The sequence below is a fragment of the Neltuma alba genome, unplaced genomic scaffold (assembly GCF_004799145.2).
Source record: "Neltuma alba isolate B1F8T4 unplaced genomic scaffold, ASM479914v2 tig00013152_pilon, whole genome shotgun sequence".
Taxonomy (NCBI): domain Eukaryota; kingdom Viridiplantae; phylum Streptophyta; class Magnoliopsida; order Fabales; family Fabaceae; genus Neltuma; species Neltuma alba.
This window is the reverse complement of record NW_021637464.1, coordinates 1-17,488: the sequence shown is the minus strand read 5'-3', so window position 1 is coordinate 17,488 and position 17,488 is coordinate 1. Positions and strand designations below refer to the sequence as shown.

Below are 17,488 nucleotides of genomic sequence, written 5' to 3'. Positions count from 1 at the left end.
AAATTGAGCCAAATCAATCAAACAGTGAGGTTTCGTGTATATAAGGATTAATTTAGTTCTCATTTTCATGGTTTAAAATAAAGATTATATGTGGCATGTTTATATTTGTTGATAGAGGTGCTTTTTAATCCTTTATAATTTCTTTAAATGTTTCAATTTGGTTGTTTAAGTTTAAATTAATATTCTTAATCATTTAATCCTAAAATTATTTGATTTAAATGATGATTTTTTTAATAATCATGATTATTTGAATATTTAACTAACTTAGCATGTTAGTACTTGAAAAGGTTTTATCAATTCTAAGATATGTCATTTTTTTTATTGATAATTCTAGAATTAAAAAACTAAAAGTATATCTTTAAAGTTGAGAAAACTAATTAAAACTTTGTAAAAATTAAAAGCTGTATGTATACTTATCCCCTAACTTATATGTATTAGTGTCTTTTTATATAATAGATCGTCTGATGTACTACCATAGGATGTTGGTGAAATGTGGTGATAACTTGTACCCTCCGGTCCTTAATACAGGATCTAATTATTGAATTGGTTTGGTTTTAAATATAAGACTCATTTCTCATATTTATCAATTTTCTCTAAATTACCCTTATAGATACTTCATCAACCATAATCAAGTAGAAGAATGAGAAGGAGTATTAAAAAAGATGATTATGGTGTTTTAAAAAGAATGTGTCATTTTTCTTATATTAACTAACTTACCTAACTTTCTTAATCTAATCAAATTAGTTAGACGGTTCTTATATTAAGACCGAGGAGTATTTATTTTCTTTAATACATTTTTCTACTCTTATATAGAAAGTATGATGTAGATTTCTCATGGAAACTAATGAATATTCCGTGTCAAGAAGAGGGAAGAAAAAACTCTTGATGAAGTTAATTATTCAATTTGTAGCAAATAAAAAAGGGAGAAATTCAAGAAAATCACTAATTGGCCAAAAAGGAAAAAAGCGGGAATTTGACATGAAGAGAAAATTCCACGAATAAACAAACTTTCCAGGAGCTCTGGCTTCAGCTCTTAATCCAGTGATTGATTAGACCCCACCAAAAAATTTTTTTAACATAATCAAAGACGATTACAGAATTGACATAAAGTTTATTAAGATGCTGAAATAAGTGGAAAAAAAAAGCATTCGAGGGCCCCACGAGAAAATTAAAAGCACAGAAAGATGACAGGGATGACGAAACGCACGATAAACGCCACCACATATTTACTTCTTGTAACCAAGAATTCCTCAACATCCTCAGACACCTCATCAGAATTAGTTAAATTAAATTTTTAATTTTTTTTAATTTTTTTGGGGGAAAAAACTACTTAGATTTAAAATCATAAATTCATACTGAAGAATAAAAAAGTTGCGTCAAATTTTTTAAATAAAAAACATTATTTAAAAAATGTAATCAATACTTCAATTTATGATTTATCATAAGGACTGCTCGTTCCTTTTAAATAGTGACTTGTAACAAACATCAGAGAAAATGCTCTTTTCCTTCTTGGCTACCTAATTCTTTTTGGATCCCCTCAAGAGTACTCTTTTAATCTTTTTAAGATTTTACGAGATAAAGTTATCTCATGCATATTTATCCTGTGCAAATCAATTCACCCCTAATAAACTAAAATTGAAAATCATAACTTAGGGTCTGTTTGGAAAGAAAAAAAAATTAAACAAAAAGGAGAAAAAATGTTAATGAGCTTATTTTAAAAAATTTAAAAAGTGGGATTAAAATTTTTTAATTAATTTTTATTATTTTTATCTTACATTTTTTCATCAAAATTTTATAACATCACTTTTTTATTTTTTTTTAAAAAACGAGCTCATTAAAATTTTGTTTCTTTTCCCTTTCCTTTCACTCCCCGTGCCAACAGACCCTTAAGGATTTTGATTTTGTTCATCAAAGGCATCTCAGGATCATCCTTAATTTTTTCCTTGATCGCGACAACTAAACATTAATTCTCAAGCCAAGAAAATTGATCTTGCATCATGTGCGCCAAATGACGACAATGAGATTTCCCTGTCACCAATATTATGCACCACTCAATTTATAAATGTAAGTTATTTATAAGGAAATTTTTTTAAAAAGAGGAAAAAATGGAAAAAAATAAAAAAATTATTTGTAAATACAAAAGAGAAAGCTTTAATAAAAAATTAAAAAAATTGACAATTTAATGTATTTTTTGACATGCAATAATGCATTATAAGTAATTTATATTAATACGAGTATTATTAAAAACCAATTAATCCGTTAATTAAGAGAGAAAATTATAAAGTAATTAATGCGAGGTGTGGGACCCATTTCAAGAGTGTCCAGGCAATCATAGAACATGACGAATGAATGATGATTATCTATTACCATTTATAAATTAGTGCTCCCGCTAAAATAAAAGTCGTGTCTGTTTCGTGTGGGGCATTCCTTTGGAGTTTGAACCTTGACCCGGCCGAGTAATAATATGAATAATAATGTTATCACAATAAAATAAATTTTCATTACTTGTATTAATTAATTTGGTCATTAGATTCAGTTTTATATACCGCTTCAAATACATTACTTATTTAAATACTCTATCGTATTTAACATAATTAGTTAACTATGGGAAGATCCGTGAAGATTCTGTAACCGTAGTTAAATTAAATAAATTAATGTGTTGTGATTTGTGAGTTGTGGCTCTTAATCATTGGGTAGGGACTCAACAACATTTTTAAAATCAGAGATTTTTTTTAATTCGAATTATAAAATTCAAAATGCGTTGTAAGGAGGTTATAAGTTCAACCTTTTGTTTATATGCGTTGCAGTATTGGTGTCTGTGATTGGGTAAGTGGATATTAAATTGTTAAGTTTTTTTTTAAAAAATAGAAAAAAAAACGACACAAAAGATGAAGATCGATTTATTCATGTTTATTGTACATAACTAATTTAATTAATTTTTTTAATATTTTTAAATTAGTTATTTAACATTTACATTAAACATCCGATGACCTCTTTTTCTAAATATAAGAATTAGATAGATGATTTATTTTAATTTTAAATATAAACCTAATTTACCCAACCTCCCAAACTTATAATTATTTGTCTCAAAGTATTTTTATTGATAACATGTGGTAAAAAAAATTTTCATTAAAAGATAGTTATAATGTGGGGTGTTCTAAAAAAATTAACACACATTTATAATAAGTAAGTAATTTAATTTATTTTTTTTATACTTACAAATTAGTTGTTTACTTCTATTATTATATTTAAAACAATAACTCATCTAAAACAACGCACATTTTACACAAACTTTGATTTGATAAATAAAACGTGTATAGTTCCGACGACTGATAAAATTTATCATTGATATCCCGGGGAAAAATTATAACTGGTATATATTGGGGATCACATAAAGTCATTTTCATTAGCATAAAAAAATAATTAAAAAAAAAAAAACTACACGGCGCAGACGTTTCAGCTTCAAGCCTTAAATACCAACCCGTTTCCGAACGCGGAACCCAAAATCACCGAGCAACGGAAGGACCAAACTCTAGGCGTGCTGCGGTATTCTGGTCCTGATTTTGTTGTTTCCGATTCAAATTTGGTGGTCGGCGACGGTTCAGCTCAGCAGAAGACAATCTGTTCGGCAAAAGGATATTGGATCTTTTTCGCCGGAGACTGTGGGATCTGCACCGGAGGGTTTAGGTGATGGTGATCGTGAAACTTGGGAACAAGAAAAACCAGGAGAAGCAAGGACAGGGAATGCGACTTGGGAAATACGAGCTTGGTAGGACTCTTGGAGAAGGCAATTTCGGAAAAGTCAAATTAGCTAGGAATACCGATTCCGGCCAACCCTTCGCGGTTAAGATCCTCGAGAAGAGAAAGATCCTTGATCTCAATATAACCAATCAGGTCTGCTTTACTTCTACTTTAGTGATCTCTCTTTTACTCTCTCTAGCGTTAATCCATGCCTGGAAAATTCTAGAACTTCCGGGCCTGATTTGTTGACAGAGTTTAATGAGCGTAGGCATAAATCCAGATTTGAAGCTCACTCACAAATTTGTGGTCCTTCGTCATCTTATTCATTTTGATTCAAGCTAATAGCTATTGCCCCCATTAGCAGAATCTTAGTCACAATCCGTCTAATGTAAATGAATCTGGAATTGCAGATTAAGAGGGAGATCGCCACCTTGAAGCTCTTAAAGCATCCGAACGTGGTCAGATTACACGAGGTACAAAGTCATATATGGAAAAATTCTACTCGGCATTAATTTTCACAGATTGAAAATTTAATCGGATAAGAAACCAGCTGTCGCCAAGAAAAAAAAAAGGAGGCCACAGCTAATGTTTTTCGTCCTAAAATTAATTTGTATGGTAACCTTTTTCTGCATAAATGGTGACGGTGGATCACGAGGATGCACAGTAAAAGAGCTTGCACCAATCATGGAGGCCCTGATCTTGTTTGTTGTTGCTTCCGTGGCCATTTTTTAAAAATCCGAAATATATATTTTTGGGAAAATCCCAAAAAAGGTCCTTGGAATATGGGAAATGCCAGATTGGGCCCTTAAATTTCGAAAATGACAGAATGGGTCATTGACCCAATCTGTCATTTGTAAAATTCAGGCGAATTGACAATTTTGCCCTCATTTATTCATTCACTACAATGATTCAAGGAATCACTATAAGAGTTTAGGTGTTACCTAGATTCGTATAGCAAATAACTATTCACTTTTTCATAGTCAGGTGTCTTGTTATTAACTACAGCTAATGTTGTAATCACTAGAACAATATAAGCATTACCTAGATTTGTGTAAAGAATAACTACTCATTTTTTCATAGTCAGGTATCTTATTATTGTCAGGTACCTTATTATTAACTACAACGAATCTTGTAATCACTAGAACAGTATAAGCGTTACTTAGATTTGTTTAGAGAATAACTACTCACTTTTGCTCAGGGGTAAAAATGTCAATTCGCCTGAATTTCACAAATGACAGATTGGGTCATTGACCCATTCTGTCATTTTCGAAATTTAAGGGCCCAATCTGGGATTTGATATATTCCAAGGGCTTTTTCTGGGATTTTCCCTATATTTTTTCATTAATACAAATTATTAACGAATTTTCCCTGAAAATTCTTCCATAAGACGACAACAACGAACAACACCTTCCCTAGTTACACCCACCCGTCCTTTCCCTCCCCATTACCCCCAGAGAGGTCCACACTTGGCAGTATTATTCTGTGTGGACTCTATCCTAGACTTGTGTGGTTGCACTTTCTCAGTGCCCTCCTATCTGAATGAAGAGTTAACATCACCCAAAAATTTCAGGCCAAAATAAATCACCTATATATTTTTAACCACATATATCAGATAAAAATTTCACCAAAATATATTAATTATATTATGCCAGACGTCGTTGTTAGCCGAATATGTTAGGTTGTGCTAATTACAATAGGCTTGGATTTGATTCAATGTGAATTGAAAAAATTACTTGTCGGAGAGCTTCTCTCATTTGGTGCCCAATTTGGTACGATCTAAGATTAGTTGGGATCCATTATCACTTCAGAAATTAGGTGGTTTTCTTAAAAAAATATATACTATTAAATTATTTTATTTATCTTTGATACATGGAATGTACTCTCAAGGTTTGCCAACACTGGGTCTCTATCTTAGCTTCCTATTTGTTGGATGGTTACGTTATGTCTATATCTTGAACCGAGCAAGACAATGCGGGTTGTATTGAACAGGGCGTCTGACCTTGCACTGAACCAAATCCCCGCGTATATATATGGTTCAAGACCTCATAACTGACCTGGACCACAAAGACTTTTCCCTATCTTTGTTTGATTATGGGGGATTGAAAGGTTTAACTTATGTGTGAGCAACAATATGCCACGTATGAGAAGAATATAAAATTGAATTGGATACTAAAACCCGGTGCAAGTGGGCCAAATCAAAATTTTCCTTCACACGTAAGGAATCCGGTATTTGTTTTATGAATTTTCAAACCTTGGGTGATTCTATAGAATTTATACTCGGAATCTATCTGCATATTTTTTATTGGGTTCTTCCTCGCATAGTTCAAATCAAGTTTTACGTGTTCTGGCGTGGAGGTCGGCTGATCTCATCCGATGGGGATTTGGCAGTCGGCATCTGATGAAGATGCTTATGTGGATTCCGATTTCCACCCCACCCCCCGGGCTTCCCTGTGACTTGTGAGAATGCGCCAAATAAAAAACTCTAATTCTAATGCGGTGGTTTGTAATTAATATAACATGCATGATTACTTGGAGGTGGGCCACCTCCATGTGCTTGGTGGTCTACGAGTGGGGTCAGCTTTTTGGGATTTTTTTCCTTTCAAATATTAAATAAAAATTTAGTTTGATAATATAATTTTTACATAATGGAAGTTCTTTTGTTTTATCGTTTTCAAGCATCTATCCGTAATTATGACGATTTTCAAAAAAAGTAATATTTCATGCTTCTTATGGATAAATATTTCGTGGTCCCATGGATAATTAATTAAGATTTGGTGAGCATTCATGTCATGAAAATTACACCCACCGCTTCCTCAGGTAAGAAATGCGTCTCATTCTATACTAGGCTATCAGCATGCCCCTCGCAATAATGAAAGTCTTACGCTAATAATTAGTTGACATTTTGATATATTATACTCATTTTAGCGAGGCTTATTTCTTATTGTACATATATGGCATATTTATTAGCCTGCATTTAATAAGTCTTGAAGCCAAAATCTGCTGACTATGATTTATAACTGTACTTTCACAGGTCTTGGCTAGCAAGACCAAGATTTATATGGTCCTGGAGTACGTGACTGGAGGAGAATTGTTTGACAGAATTGTGAGTATCATTACCATTTGTCTTCTGGAATAAATCATATCAGCCAATCACGTGGCAATGACAATGGGATACACTTGTTTTCATAGGCATCTAAAGGCAAACTTCCAGAGGCTGACGGAAGGAAGCTTTTCCAGCAGTTGATTGACGGTGTTAGCTACTGTCATGATAAAGGGGTCTTCCACAGAGATCTCAAGGTATTTCCTCCTCACATCATAAGAAGAATTGTGATAATTTATTGCTGGCCTTTTTGACTTATACCTCATACTGAAAAAATGACGCTATATTGCTGCAGCTGGAGAATGTACTTGTAGATGCCAAAGGCAACATAAAGATAACCGATTTTGGCCTAAGTGCTTTACCCCAGCATTTTAGAGTAAGGGTTCTTTTAAGCACGCCTCGATGACGAAGTATACCATATTAAATAAGTATTCTCACACTGCATTATTTGGTCATTGACTTGTGATTACTGAATGAAAATTCAGGCAGATGGTTTGCTGCATACCACCTGCGGAAGTCCCAACTATGTGGCCCCTGAGATTCTTTCTAATAAAGGATATGATGGCGCAACATCAGATACATGGTCCTGTGGGGTCATCTTGTATGTTATCTTAACAGGATATCTTCCGTTTGATGATAGGAATCTTGCAGTTCTCTACCAAAGGGTATTCAAATTCTGCCCTTCTGCTCTCCTTTACCAAAATTACTTTATAATTTCAGCAAAATAAATAGTTAGAAGATCATCTTGATTCTATTTCTTTTTGATGATGATCTGTGCAGATTCTTAAAGGGGATGTTCAGATACCAAAATGGCTATCGCCTGGTGCAAAAAACATGATAAAGAGGATTCTTGATCCCAACCCTGCTACTCGGATAACAATGGCTGGCATCAAACAAGATGAATGGTTCAAGCAGGGCTATATTCCAGCAAAGCCAGAGGATGAGGAAGAGGGCGTATATATTGATGACGAAGCCTTTTCCATCCACGAAGTGGTATGTAACTTGCTACTCTATTTTTGTTTTTTTTTTTTTTTTTGGCTTGTAATTTTTCTTTTGACCTAACCCCGAGCTATGTTATTGGCAATAGGCTCACGAAACAGAAGATAAGAGTCCTGGATCACCAACCCTTATCAATGCATTTCAACTGATAGGGATGTCTTCATGCCTTGACCTCTCTGGCTTCTTCGAAAAAGAGGTGAGTGTGAAAGTATTTGGCATAATTTTTGCTGTATTTAACTATTCTTCGCTTCCGAAGGATATTTCCTACGCATATTCGAACACCTCTGTTTTGATTTCTAGGATGTCTCAGAGAGGAAGATAAGATTTACGTCCAACCTCTCGGCAAAAGAATTGATCGAGAGGCTTGAGGACATTGTGACAGCAATGGGATTTACCGTCCAAAAGAAAAATGGAAAAGTTGGTACCGTTGCTTATACTATTTGGATGACCTTTCTCCATTACCATCATAAATAAATGAACCTTTAGGTTTGCAATAATTAACGTCAGTGTATGATCAAATATTTCAGGTGAAAGTGATACAAGAGAACAAGGCGCGTAAAAGTTTAGGCAATCTCACTGTTGCAGCAGAGGTAGGGATTATTCTTATATTCTGTCGAATTTTAACATAATGATTTGAAATATGCAGATCAGTAGACCAATCTAGATATAAGAAGACGAGTAATATAATCACGTGGGTCATATTTTTCATTTTCCAGCGTCACTCACGACCTTCATTTTGCATCTCTTTCATGATCAATTGATTTGTTTGGTGTGCATAAAACTCTAATTTCATTTCTGCAAATGACTACATGCTCATTTTTTTTGGGGCATATGAAATGATCATCATTTCAAATGTGACAGGTTTTCGAGATAAGCCCATCCTTGTATGTAGTAGAGTTAAGGAAATCCTATGGAGATTCTTCTGTATATAGACAGGTTCGCCCTCTCACCCCCTGTCTCCCTCTTAGTCTCTCGTAGCTTTCGTCTTTGCAAAACCAGAAACTGATGTTTATATGCCTGTCTCCTATGATATGATGCAGTTGTGCGAGAAGTTATCAAATGATTTGGGGGTTCCGCCAAGGACCGGAGCGCTCGTAAGTGGATAGGCCTCTGAGAACGGAACTATTAGAAGCCATCCCTTGTATATGTCTTTTCTAGTTTTCTCTCTTGAGAGGTAGCGTAGCTAAGTAGATGAATTAAAGTGTCCATAGCTATGTAGTACGTTATTCATGTTGTCAGTTGTAAGCTAGCGATGTGCATTTATATTGTAAAATGGGCTGCAGTTCAAACATTATATTCAAGGAAAAACATTTATTACACCTTTTTCTTAGCAAATTTCCGTGGAGGATTACTTTGAGCAGTCGGTCTGGCGGTGAATAACGGAAATTTTTTGATGTTATATAAAAAATTTTGGTAATAAATATTTAAGTTTTGCTTTAGCTTTTACTCTTGGACGGCATGTTCTTTCTGATCCCCCTGTTGCTGTGTAAAATCTAAGCTGGTGATGAGTTAGGCTCTGTTATGCCTAATTTGCCTTGACCTTGCCCTATCTGATTGGGCTTTTCTGTAACCCGAAGTGGACTTTTTGTGCCCCACCTGGATTTATCGGGGCTGTCTTTGTAATGATGCCCAAAAAATGGACGTTCTACCCAAGTCTGGTCTTATAATCAGAGCTCCTGCTTAATTTTTTCACCCATGAAGCTAAACTTCATTCAAATGACAAAGCAAGTCAAATTTATTAGGATGTTCAAGTGTGAGTAGATTTAAGTTGATGTGACGAGTTACACATCGAATGGCGCTATGATTGATATGTAATATATATAAAAGAAGACTGACGCATAAATTTAAATATTAAATTTTTGATTTAAGATATGATATCTTTTCAATATTAATCTGAAAATGGGATTGGCTCTGCTTTCGTCAAGTGACTTCACACTCCAAAAGAAATGGCTATTTACAGCAAGACTTATAGGATCACTATAATCGAGTATTCAAAATTATTTATTGCGATAATCTTACTCTTCAAGTGTCGAAATCATTGTAATGTCACTTTTGACTAATGGAGAACAAATTGATCATTAATTCTAAATTAACTTTTTAAGTTTATTTTTGTTAACTTATTTTTTTTAAAATTTTTAATTTCTTAAAGAGTATTTAAGGGATTGAATAACAATATCTATATAACCAATAATAAATAATACATCGACACATAGAACCTATGATAATATTATTAGTTGAACATTAATACAAATAAACAAACTTTTTCCCTACTTGATAAATACCTCGTTGGAAAATTGTGTGACACTCTAATCATGACATGTTTCAGTTAAAAAATAGAGGTATCAATTACTTTACATTGTTTTGACCAAAAGGGGGGAAAAAAAAAACTTTACATTGTTGAACCTTGTACTAGCTACTCCTGAATGAATATTTTCAGAGCAAAAATATTATTTAGCCTAAAGTTAATTAATTAACAATCAACGTCAATGTTTATTAGTTGCGAGGCAATATTGTAATGATTTTAATATTTGGAAACTTACTTAAATAAATAATTTAGAAAACCCAATTTTTATTGTAAAATAATTTTTTTGCCAACCGTAAAATAATTTAGATACACTTTAATCCTTAGTTATGTTTCATGAAAATTGTAACTTGCTATAAACTTCATGTGAATTGTTATCATTAATATATCGGTAAAGACCATCTGATTTTTGGCGTGAATATACTGGCATCCTCAATAGACATACACATATATACTCAATGACATTGAAGACTGATATATATACAGATATATAATATTGATGCTTTATAAATTATAAGCAATGATATGTATTTTAATAACACAAATTAATTATCCAATATCTCCTGTGCAATTTTGATTCGCTACTCTTCCTTCATTTCAGTGGTCCATCCGAGGCAAGCTGAAGCTGTCGCCAAATCGGTGAGTTAGGATTTCCTACCTAGTATTTTGGCTAAGAAGCCAGTCGTCGTTTGAGAATTTAGGTGCTTTTTATTTCTAAATCTAATTAATTAGCTAGTTTACTGCCAAGTATAATGGGAGGACCATATTTTCCACATCAATCTTGATATGCCTGATTTTTATTCATAGTAGGAACGAGTGATATGCCTACTTATGGAGATTTTCGATATCACGAGTGAGAAACCGAAGTGCAGAAGCTCAGACCACTAGTCTCAATCGGAAACCGAGAATGATTTCGCTTCACATGCAGGTCCTTCAGCCTAGCTCAGTGAACCATTGCTTGCCAACCCGCTATGGAGTTGAGTCATGCTCATCCATGGCTGAACTCAAGCAACATCATTCCTTCTTCATTAAACTCGGCCTCTCAACTAACAACGATGCCATGGGACGCATAATCAAGTTTTGCTCTTTGTCTTCAAATGGAAATTTCCCCTATGCTGTCCGAGTTTTCTGCACAACTCCAAACCCAGATGTGTTCATCTACAATACCATAATGAAAGGTTATTTGCAGAACCATCTGCCCAGAAATTGCATTCTCTTGTATTCATTGATGCTAGAAGAATCTCTGGTACCCAATAGTTTTACATTCCCATCTGTTATAAGAGCTTGCTGTGTTGATAATGCTATTAAGGAAGGAAAACAAGTGCATGCCCATGTTGTGAAGTTCGGGTTTGGAGCAGATAGTGTCTCCCAGAACAATCTAATTTATATGTACGCGAATTTTAAATCCTTGGATGAAGCTAGAATGGTGTTTGACAAAATGCCTGTTCGAGATGTGGTGTCTTGGACTACTTTGATTACTGGGTATTCTCAATGGGGATTCACTGACGATGCCTTCAATGTGTTTGAACTTATGTCGGAAAAGAATTCTGTGTCTTGGAATGCGATGATTGCTTCTTGTGTTCAAAGCAATCGTTTCCAGGAAGCATTTGCTTTGTTTAATAAGATGGAGGAGGAAAAAGTGGAGTTGAATAAGTTTGTCGCCGCTAGTATATTAACTGCTTGTACAGGACTAGGAGCTTTAGAGCAGGGGAAGTGGATACATAAACATATTGAGAAAACTGGGATCGAATTAGACACAAAACTTGCTTCAACGATCATTGACATGTACTGTAAGTGTGGTTGTCCGGAGAAGGCATTTGAAGTTTTCAGTAAATTACCTGAGAAGGGAGTTTCTTCATGGAACTCCATGATTGGAGGGCTTGCAATGCATGGGAAAGGAGAAGATGCAATCAAACTTTTTAGGGATATGGAGAAGGAAATGATTCCACCTGACTACATAACCTTTGTGAATCTTCTTAGTGCCTGTGCTCATTCAGGACTGGTTGAAGAGGGGCAATACTTCTTCCATTACATGATTAATGTCCACGATATTGAACCCAAGAAAGAGCATTATGGCTGCATGGTTGATCTGCTTGCCAGGGCTGGAATGCTAGAAGAAGCAAGAAACATCATAGATAATATGCCAATGAGTCCTGATGCAAGCATATTAGGTGCCCTTCTTGGAGCTTGTAAAATCCATCATAATGTCGAGTTAGGGCAAAAGATAGGCAAGATGGTTATTGATCTAGAACCTGGAAATAGTGGGCGATATGTGACATTAGCTAACATATATGCCAATGCTGGAAGATGGGAAGATGTTGCTAACATAAGAAAGTTAATGAATGATAGGGGAGTGAAGAAGGAACCAGGTTTCTCCATTATTGAAATGGATGGAGTTATGAATGAGTTCATTGCAGGTGAAATGGCTCATCCTCGTCCGGATCATGTTCAAGCGCAAGCGATATACGCCAAAGCCGAAGAAATGTTGGAATCGATCAGGTTGGCTGGCTACGTTCCTTGCACTGATGCTGTATTGCATGATCTTGTTGAGGAAGAAAGAGAGAATCCCTTGTTCTATCACAGTGAGAAACTTGCAGTCGCTTATGGCTTGTTAAGGACTAAACAAGGTGAAACTCTCCGTATCACCAAGAATTTGAGAATTTGTAGAGATTGTCACCAAGCAATTAAGCTAATCTCCAAGGTTTTTGATCGTGGTATAATAATAAGAGACAGGAACCGGTTCCACCATTTTAGCAACGGAGACTGTTCTTGCAGAGACTATTGGTAACTGCTTGAAGGGATGTGTTGATAGAACTCCTGTATGTCTAGTTTTATGCCTCACTTAAAAGCGGCATGCATAAAGCATAATATGATATATTTATATTACCACATAATATTCTGGCCAAAAGAAATATACTACCACATAATGTAATATCTTCATATTAGCACCTAAGTGCCACAAGCATATTGGTGCATAATTGTTTTTTGGTCAGAGATCTGGCAATACTTTCCAATTGATAATTAGAGACTAATGCTCTCATGATAGATAAATCACCCAAACGAGTTCTGTCTTTTCTAAGAAATTTTTTTCTATACATAAGGCTTGATTCATACTCAGGACGTCATATTTAAGAAACTCAACAATTAGCATGTATCAAGATTTATTTGTTATTTGTGCACAATCTCATTTTGTTTGTAAACTAATATCAATATATATTTAGTAATAAATTCAACTAAATGTTAATGTGTACTTAATTATAAATTACTATGATATTATTTCAATAGTAGAGAAGAAGAATAAGACCGGTTTATTTATCAATAAAAAATTTGTCCCATGTAAGTTGATTTCTATTTGTAAAATCGGTGAATTATGTAACACTGACTTAGCCCTTACATGGGTTAGTAAGCTTTTCTTTATGAGTAATATTTGATATTTTTCATGAGGAAAAAAGTTCAACTTCTTCTAAAAGAATAAATGGCCCTTTGAGTTTATTAATTAAATTTTCTTTAGACTCGCTGAGTCAACTCAACCAAATTTCCCATTTAAGTAAATCCAATACTAATCGGTAACAACCTCACACCAATATGGGTTCTAAAAAGAATCCTGTTTTATGAACATTCTAAAGCCTTTTATTTAGCCAAAAACATGGTGACTTTGGTTTTTTTAAAAATATGGAATAACATAAAATAGACCCATGGAATATGTTGTAATTTATTTTGCATAAAATTTATATTATTATTAACTCTGAAAATATTTAAAAGCTAAATAATGATTAAGTATTAGTAAGGAATAAGGATCTCAATTAATTCCCATAAAAAGTACTCAATCTTGTGAAAAATAAAAATTAAAATGAGAAAATGGGATAACACGGCCGGGTCGAGTTGACTCTTGAGCCTCCTCACCCAGCCATCCACTCGCGACTCACGATTCCCAGGCGATTTCGGCTCCTCCTCCGTCTCCGATCAAACTCCGATCATACATACGCCCCTGAAGTTTTCTTCTTCCTCACGAGAAAGCTTCCGATTCCTCAGAATGTTGCTCTCTGAATTCGGAGAAACCTTCAAGTTCTTTGAAACCTTCGGATATATTAGCCTTCACCGTTAGCTGCTCCTATTTTTGTGATTCTTTTTCCATCCCGTCCTGTTCAGATCACGGCCAATATGTTATCTCAGATCGGTAGGATGAAAGGCTATTGCTCGTCATTTTCTGTGGTGATGACACAGATTATAAATTTAATTTAATTCAATGATTTCTTGCTCTTCTCATTTAATGAGTAAATTTCCAGATCATAAATTTCTTTTTCTTCTTCTTCGAACTTTATTCCTCACAATACCGAGATCATCATGAAAGTCAGTTTTTTTTTTTTGGGGGGCTCTTTTTTCCTCCTTCAAGTTTGAATTTTTAGTTTTCATTTGTTCTCCTGATTATGCCAGAAATATTAGTAGCTGGCTAGCTGCTGACAATTTGAGCTTGAAATTCATGGATTTTCATTTTCTGAGTTTAGTGGGATGTATGGATTAGCTTGATTAGCTGGAGAACACACGCTTTGGAAAATAAACAATTGTGAATTTTGTTGCTTTTGGTTTGGGTTAATCAGATGCTAATTGCTAGCATCAAACTAACAGAGCTCCAGCAAAGATGTGAAGGAAGAAAACAAAATAAAAATTGTTTGTTCCTCTCTGAAACAGGTAGTAATCTCTCAGATGATTGTGTCATAAGTTTCATGAGTATTGAACCTTGAACTTCTCGTTCAGTTTAATTATTTATTCAATGTTTCAATAATCTATTTCTCTCTAAAGGCTGAAGTTACATTTGGCGCTTGTTCAAATATCCTCTTTAAAAGATGAAAATACTCAGCAACTGCGGAATAAAACTTAAATGGGCCTCAGGAAGAAGGGGTGCTTATACATGGATATGGCCAACTTTTCAGCTCAGTCATCACAGTTGTAATGATTTTTTAAACCTAACCTTTTTGCTGTTCGCTGGCATGTTTCAAAACTTGTCTCTTGCTTATCATCAAAAGAATTGTTTCAAACTGCCTCTCTATACAGCTGTTAATTCATCTCAATGATATAGGCTGTTTTTCCCTATTTAAACGTCTTCCATCTATTGTCTTTATGATTTCTGGCGTGGTTTATGCGTTTTTAATTTTCTGGTTATACTATTTACAGCTCTGAGATCAGTGCAGCAGTTTGCCTGCTCAAATGCATACCATGATCACTGGAACAGGGAAGGCTCTTAGATTGCTGGATATGTTATAATTGTGGGACTTTTATGTTCCTTGGATTCAGCATTCTTTCAGATGTGAGCAGAGGATTTATGTTTTGGGTAAGTATTTGAACTAATGGCTCCAATTCGCTCCACTGGGTTTGTCGATCCTGGTTGGGATCATGGTGTTGCTCAAGATGAGCGAAAGAAGAAGGTCAGATGCAATTACTGTGGGAAAATAGTTAGTGGTGGCATATACAGATTAAAGCAACATCTAGCACGAGTTTCTGGGGAAGTAACTTACTGTGAAAAGGCTCCAGAAGAAGTCTACCTAAAAATGAAGGAAAACCTTGAAGGATGCCGTTCCAATAAGAAACAAAAACAAGTTGAGGCACAAGCATATCTGAAATTCCATTCTAATGATGAGGAAGATGAGGAAGAGCGAGTTGGTTATAGAAACAAAGGGAAGCAATTGATGGTTGATAGAAATGTTTCGGTAAATTTGACTCCTCTTAGATCATTAGGATATGTTGACCCAGGGTGGGAGCATGGCACTGCTCAGGATGAGAGAAAGAAGAAAGTGAAGTGCAATTATTGTGAAAAAGTTGTCAGTGGAGGTATAAATCGGTTTAAACAACATCTGGCAAGGATTCCTGGAGAAGTAGCACCTTGTAAACATGCCCCCGAGGAGGTTTATCTTAAAATAAAAGAGAAATATGAAATGGCATCGCACTGGAAGGAGGCATCGACGACCTGAGGCCAAGGACTTTCCAGCTTTCTATTCAAAGTCAGATAATGAAGAGGAAGAAGATGATCAAGTTGATGATGCTCTGCATCATCTGTCCAAGGAAACTATGGTAGATGTTGATAAGAGATTGTCTAAAGATTTAAGAAAGAACTTCAAGGGATTCTCATCTAGTAGTGGTCCTGAACCAGTATTAAGAAGATCAAGATTGGATTCTGTTTATCTGAAAATGCCTAAGAATCAGACGCCTCAAACTTACAAACCACTAAAAGTTAAGACAGGCCCCACTAAAAAATCACGCAAGGAGGTCATTTCCACAATTTGCAAGTTCTTTTATCATGCAGGGGTTCCTTTACAGGCTGCAAACTCCATATACTTTCACAAAATGCTGGAAGTAATTGGTCAATATGGCCAAGGACTGATATGCTCTCCAAGCCAACTTATTTCTGGTCGGTTTCTTCAGGAGGAAATCAATACAATTAAGAATTACCTAGTTGAATACAAGGCTTCTTGGGCGTTTACTGGTTGTTCTATAATGGCAGATAGTTGGAGAGATACTCAGGGTAGGACTTTAATTAACTTTCTGGTTTCTTGCCCTCATGGTGTTTACTTTGTTTCTTCAGTTGATGCCACTAATGTTGTAGAAGATGCATCAAATCTATTTAGGCTTCTAGATGAAGTGGTGGAAGAAATAGGCGAGGAGAATGTAGTGCAGGTATTTTGCTCCTTTTTAATCTTGTGGCATCCTCCTTCATCCTCAATGTCATCTAGTAGCAGTTATTTATCCTTGTTTTTCTTATTCCCCTTTTTGATATAGGTAATTACTGAAAATACCCCCAGCTATAAAGCTGCTGGGAAAATGCTTGAAGAGAGGAGAAGGAACTTATTCTGGACCCCGTGTGCCACCTACTCTATTGATAGGATGCTTGAAGATTTTATGAAGATAAAATGTGTTGGAGAGTGCATGGAAAAGGGCCAAAAAATTACGAAGCTCATATACAATCAAATATGGTTGTTAAATCTCATGAAGAATGAATTTACTCAGGGACAGGAGCTTCTGAAGCCAGCTGGCACCCGATATGCCTCTAGCTTTGCTACATTACAAAGCTTGCTGGATCATCGGGTTGGTCTGAGACGAATGTTCACATCAAACAAATGGATTTCATCTAGGTTCTCCAGCACAATCGAAGGAAAAGAGGTGGAAAAAATTATCTTGAATGTTACTTTCGAAGAAAATGCAATACGTCAGGAAGTCAGTAGAACCCAATAATGCAAGTACTCCAAAAGCTTTACAGTGGCGAAAGCTTGTCAATGCCATACATATACAATGACATGTACAGGGCTAAACTTGCAATCAAAGCCCTTCACGGTGATGATGCTCGTAAATATGAA

General features: G+C 35.1%; 2 protein-coding genes and 1 pseudogene across 2 annotated transcripts; all 3 read left to right on the top strand.

The window, feature by feature from the left end:
• The first annotated feature begins 3,513 nt into the window (after positions 1-3,513).
• LOC114734877 (CBL-interacting serine/threonine-protein kinase 1) lies at positions 3,514-9,279 on the top strand. Its single transcript, XM_028922528.1, has 12 exons — positions 3,514-3,894; positions 4,152-4,214; positions 6,773-6,844; positions 6,931-7,038; positions 7,137-7,217; positions 7,327-7,506; positions 7,622-7,834; positions 7,929-8,036; positions 8,141-8,257; positions 8,368-8,430; positions 8,702-8,776; positions 8,881-9,279. Exons 1-12 carry the CDS (start codon positions 3,691-3,693, stop codon positions 8,944-8,946), a joined length of 1,350 nt encoding a protein of 449 aa, XP_028778361.1. The 5' UTR covers positions 3,514-3,690; the 3' UTR covers positions 8,947-9,279.
• Positions 9,280-10,930: 1,651 nt separating this feature from the next.
• LOC114734876 (pentatricopeptide repeat-containing protein At5g66520-like) lies at positions 10,931-13,196 on the top strand. The gene has a single exon (XM_028922527.1). The coding sequence runs from the start codon at positions 11,050-11,052 to the stop codon at positions 12,928-12,930; it is 1,881 nt and encodes a 626-aa protein (XP_028778360.1). The 5' UTR covers positions 10,931-11,049; the 3' UTR covers positions 12,931-13,196.
• Positions 13,197-14,657: 1,461 nt separating this feature from the next.
• LOC114734874 (uncharacterized) lies at positions 14,658-17,479 on the top strand (annotated as a pseudogene).
• Positions 17,480-17,488: the final 9 nt, after the last annotated feature.

What these genes read in the sequence shown, in the direction of transcription:
- LOC114734877 (XM_028922528.1), top strand. Translation starts at nt 3,691, where the DNA reads ATGGTGATCGTGAAACTTGGGAACAAGAAAAACCAGGAGAAGCAAGGA. An exon ending in TTGCAGTTCTCTACCAAAGG is followed by an intron (nt 7,507 to 7,621) that starts GTATTCAAATTC and finishes TGATCTGTGCAG; the next exon opens with ATTCTTAAAGGGGATGTTCA. An exon ending in CCTTTTCCATCCACGAAGTG is followed by an intron (nt 7,835 to 7,928) that starts GTATGTAACTTG and finishes TATTGGCAATAG; the next exon opens with GCTCACGAAACAGAAGATAA.
- LOC114734876 (XM_028922527.1), top strand. Translation starts at nt 11,050, where the DNA reads ATGATTTCGCTTCACATGCAGGTCCTTCAGCCTAGCTCAGTGAACCAT.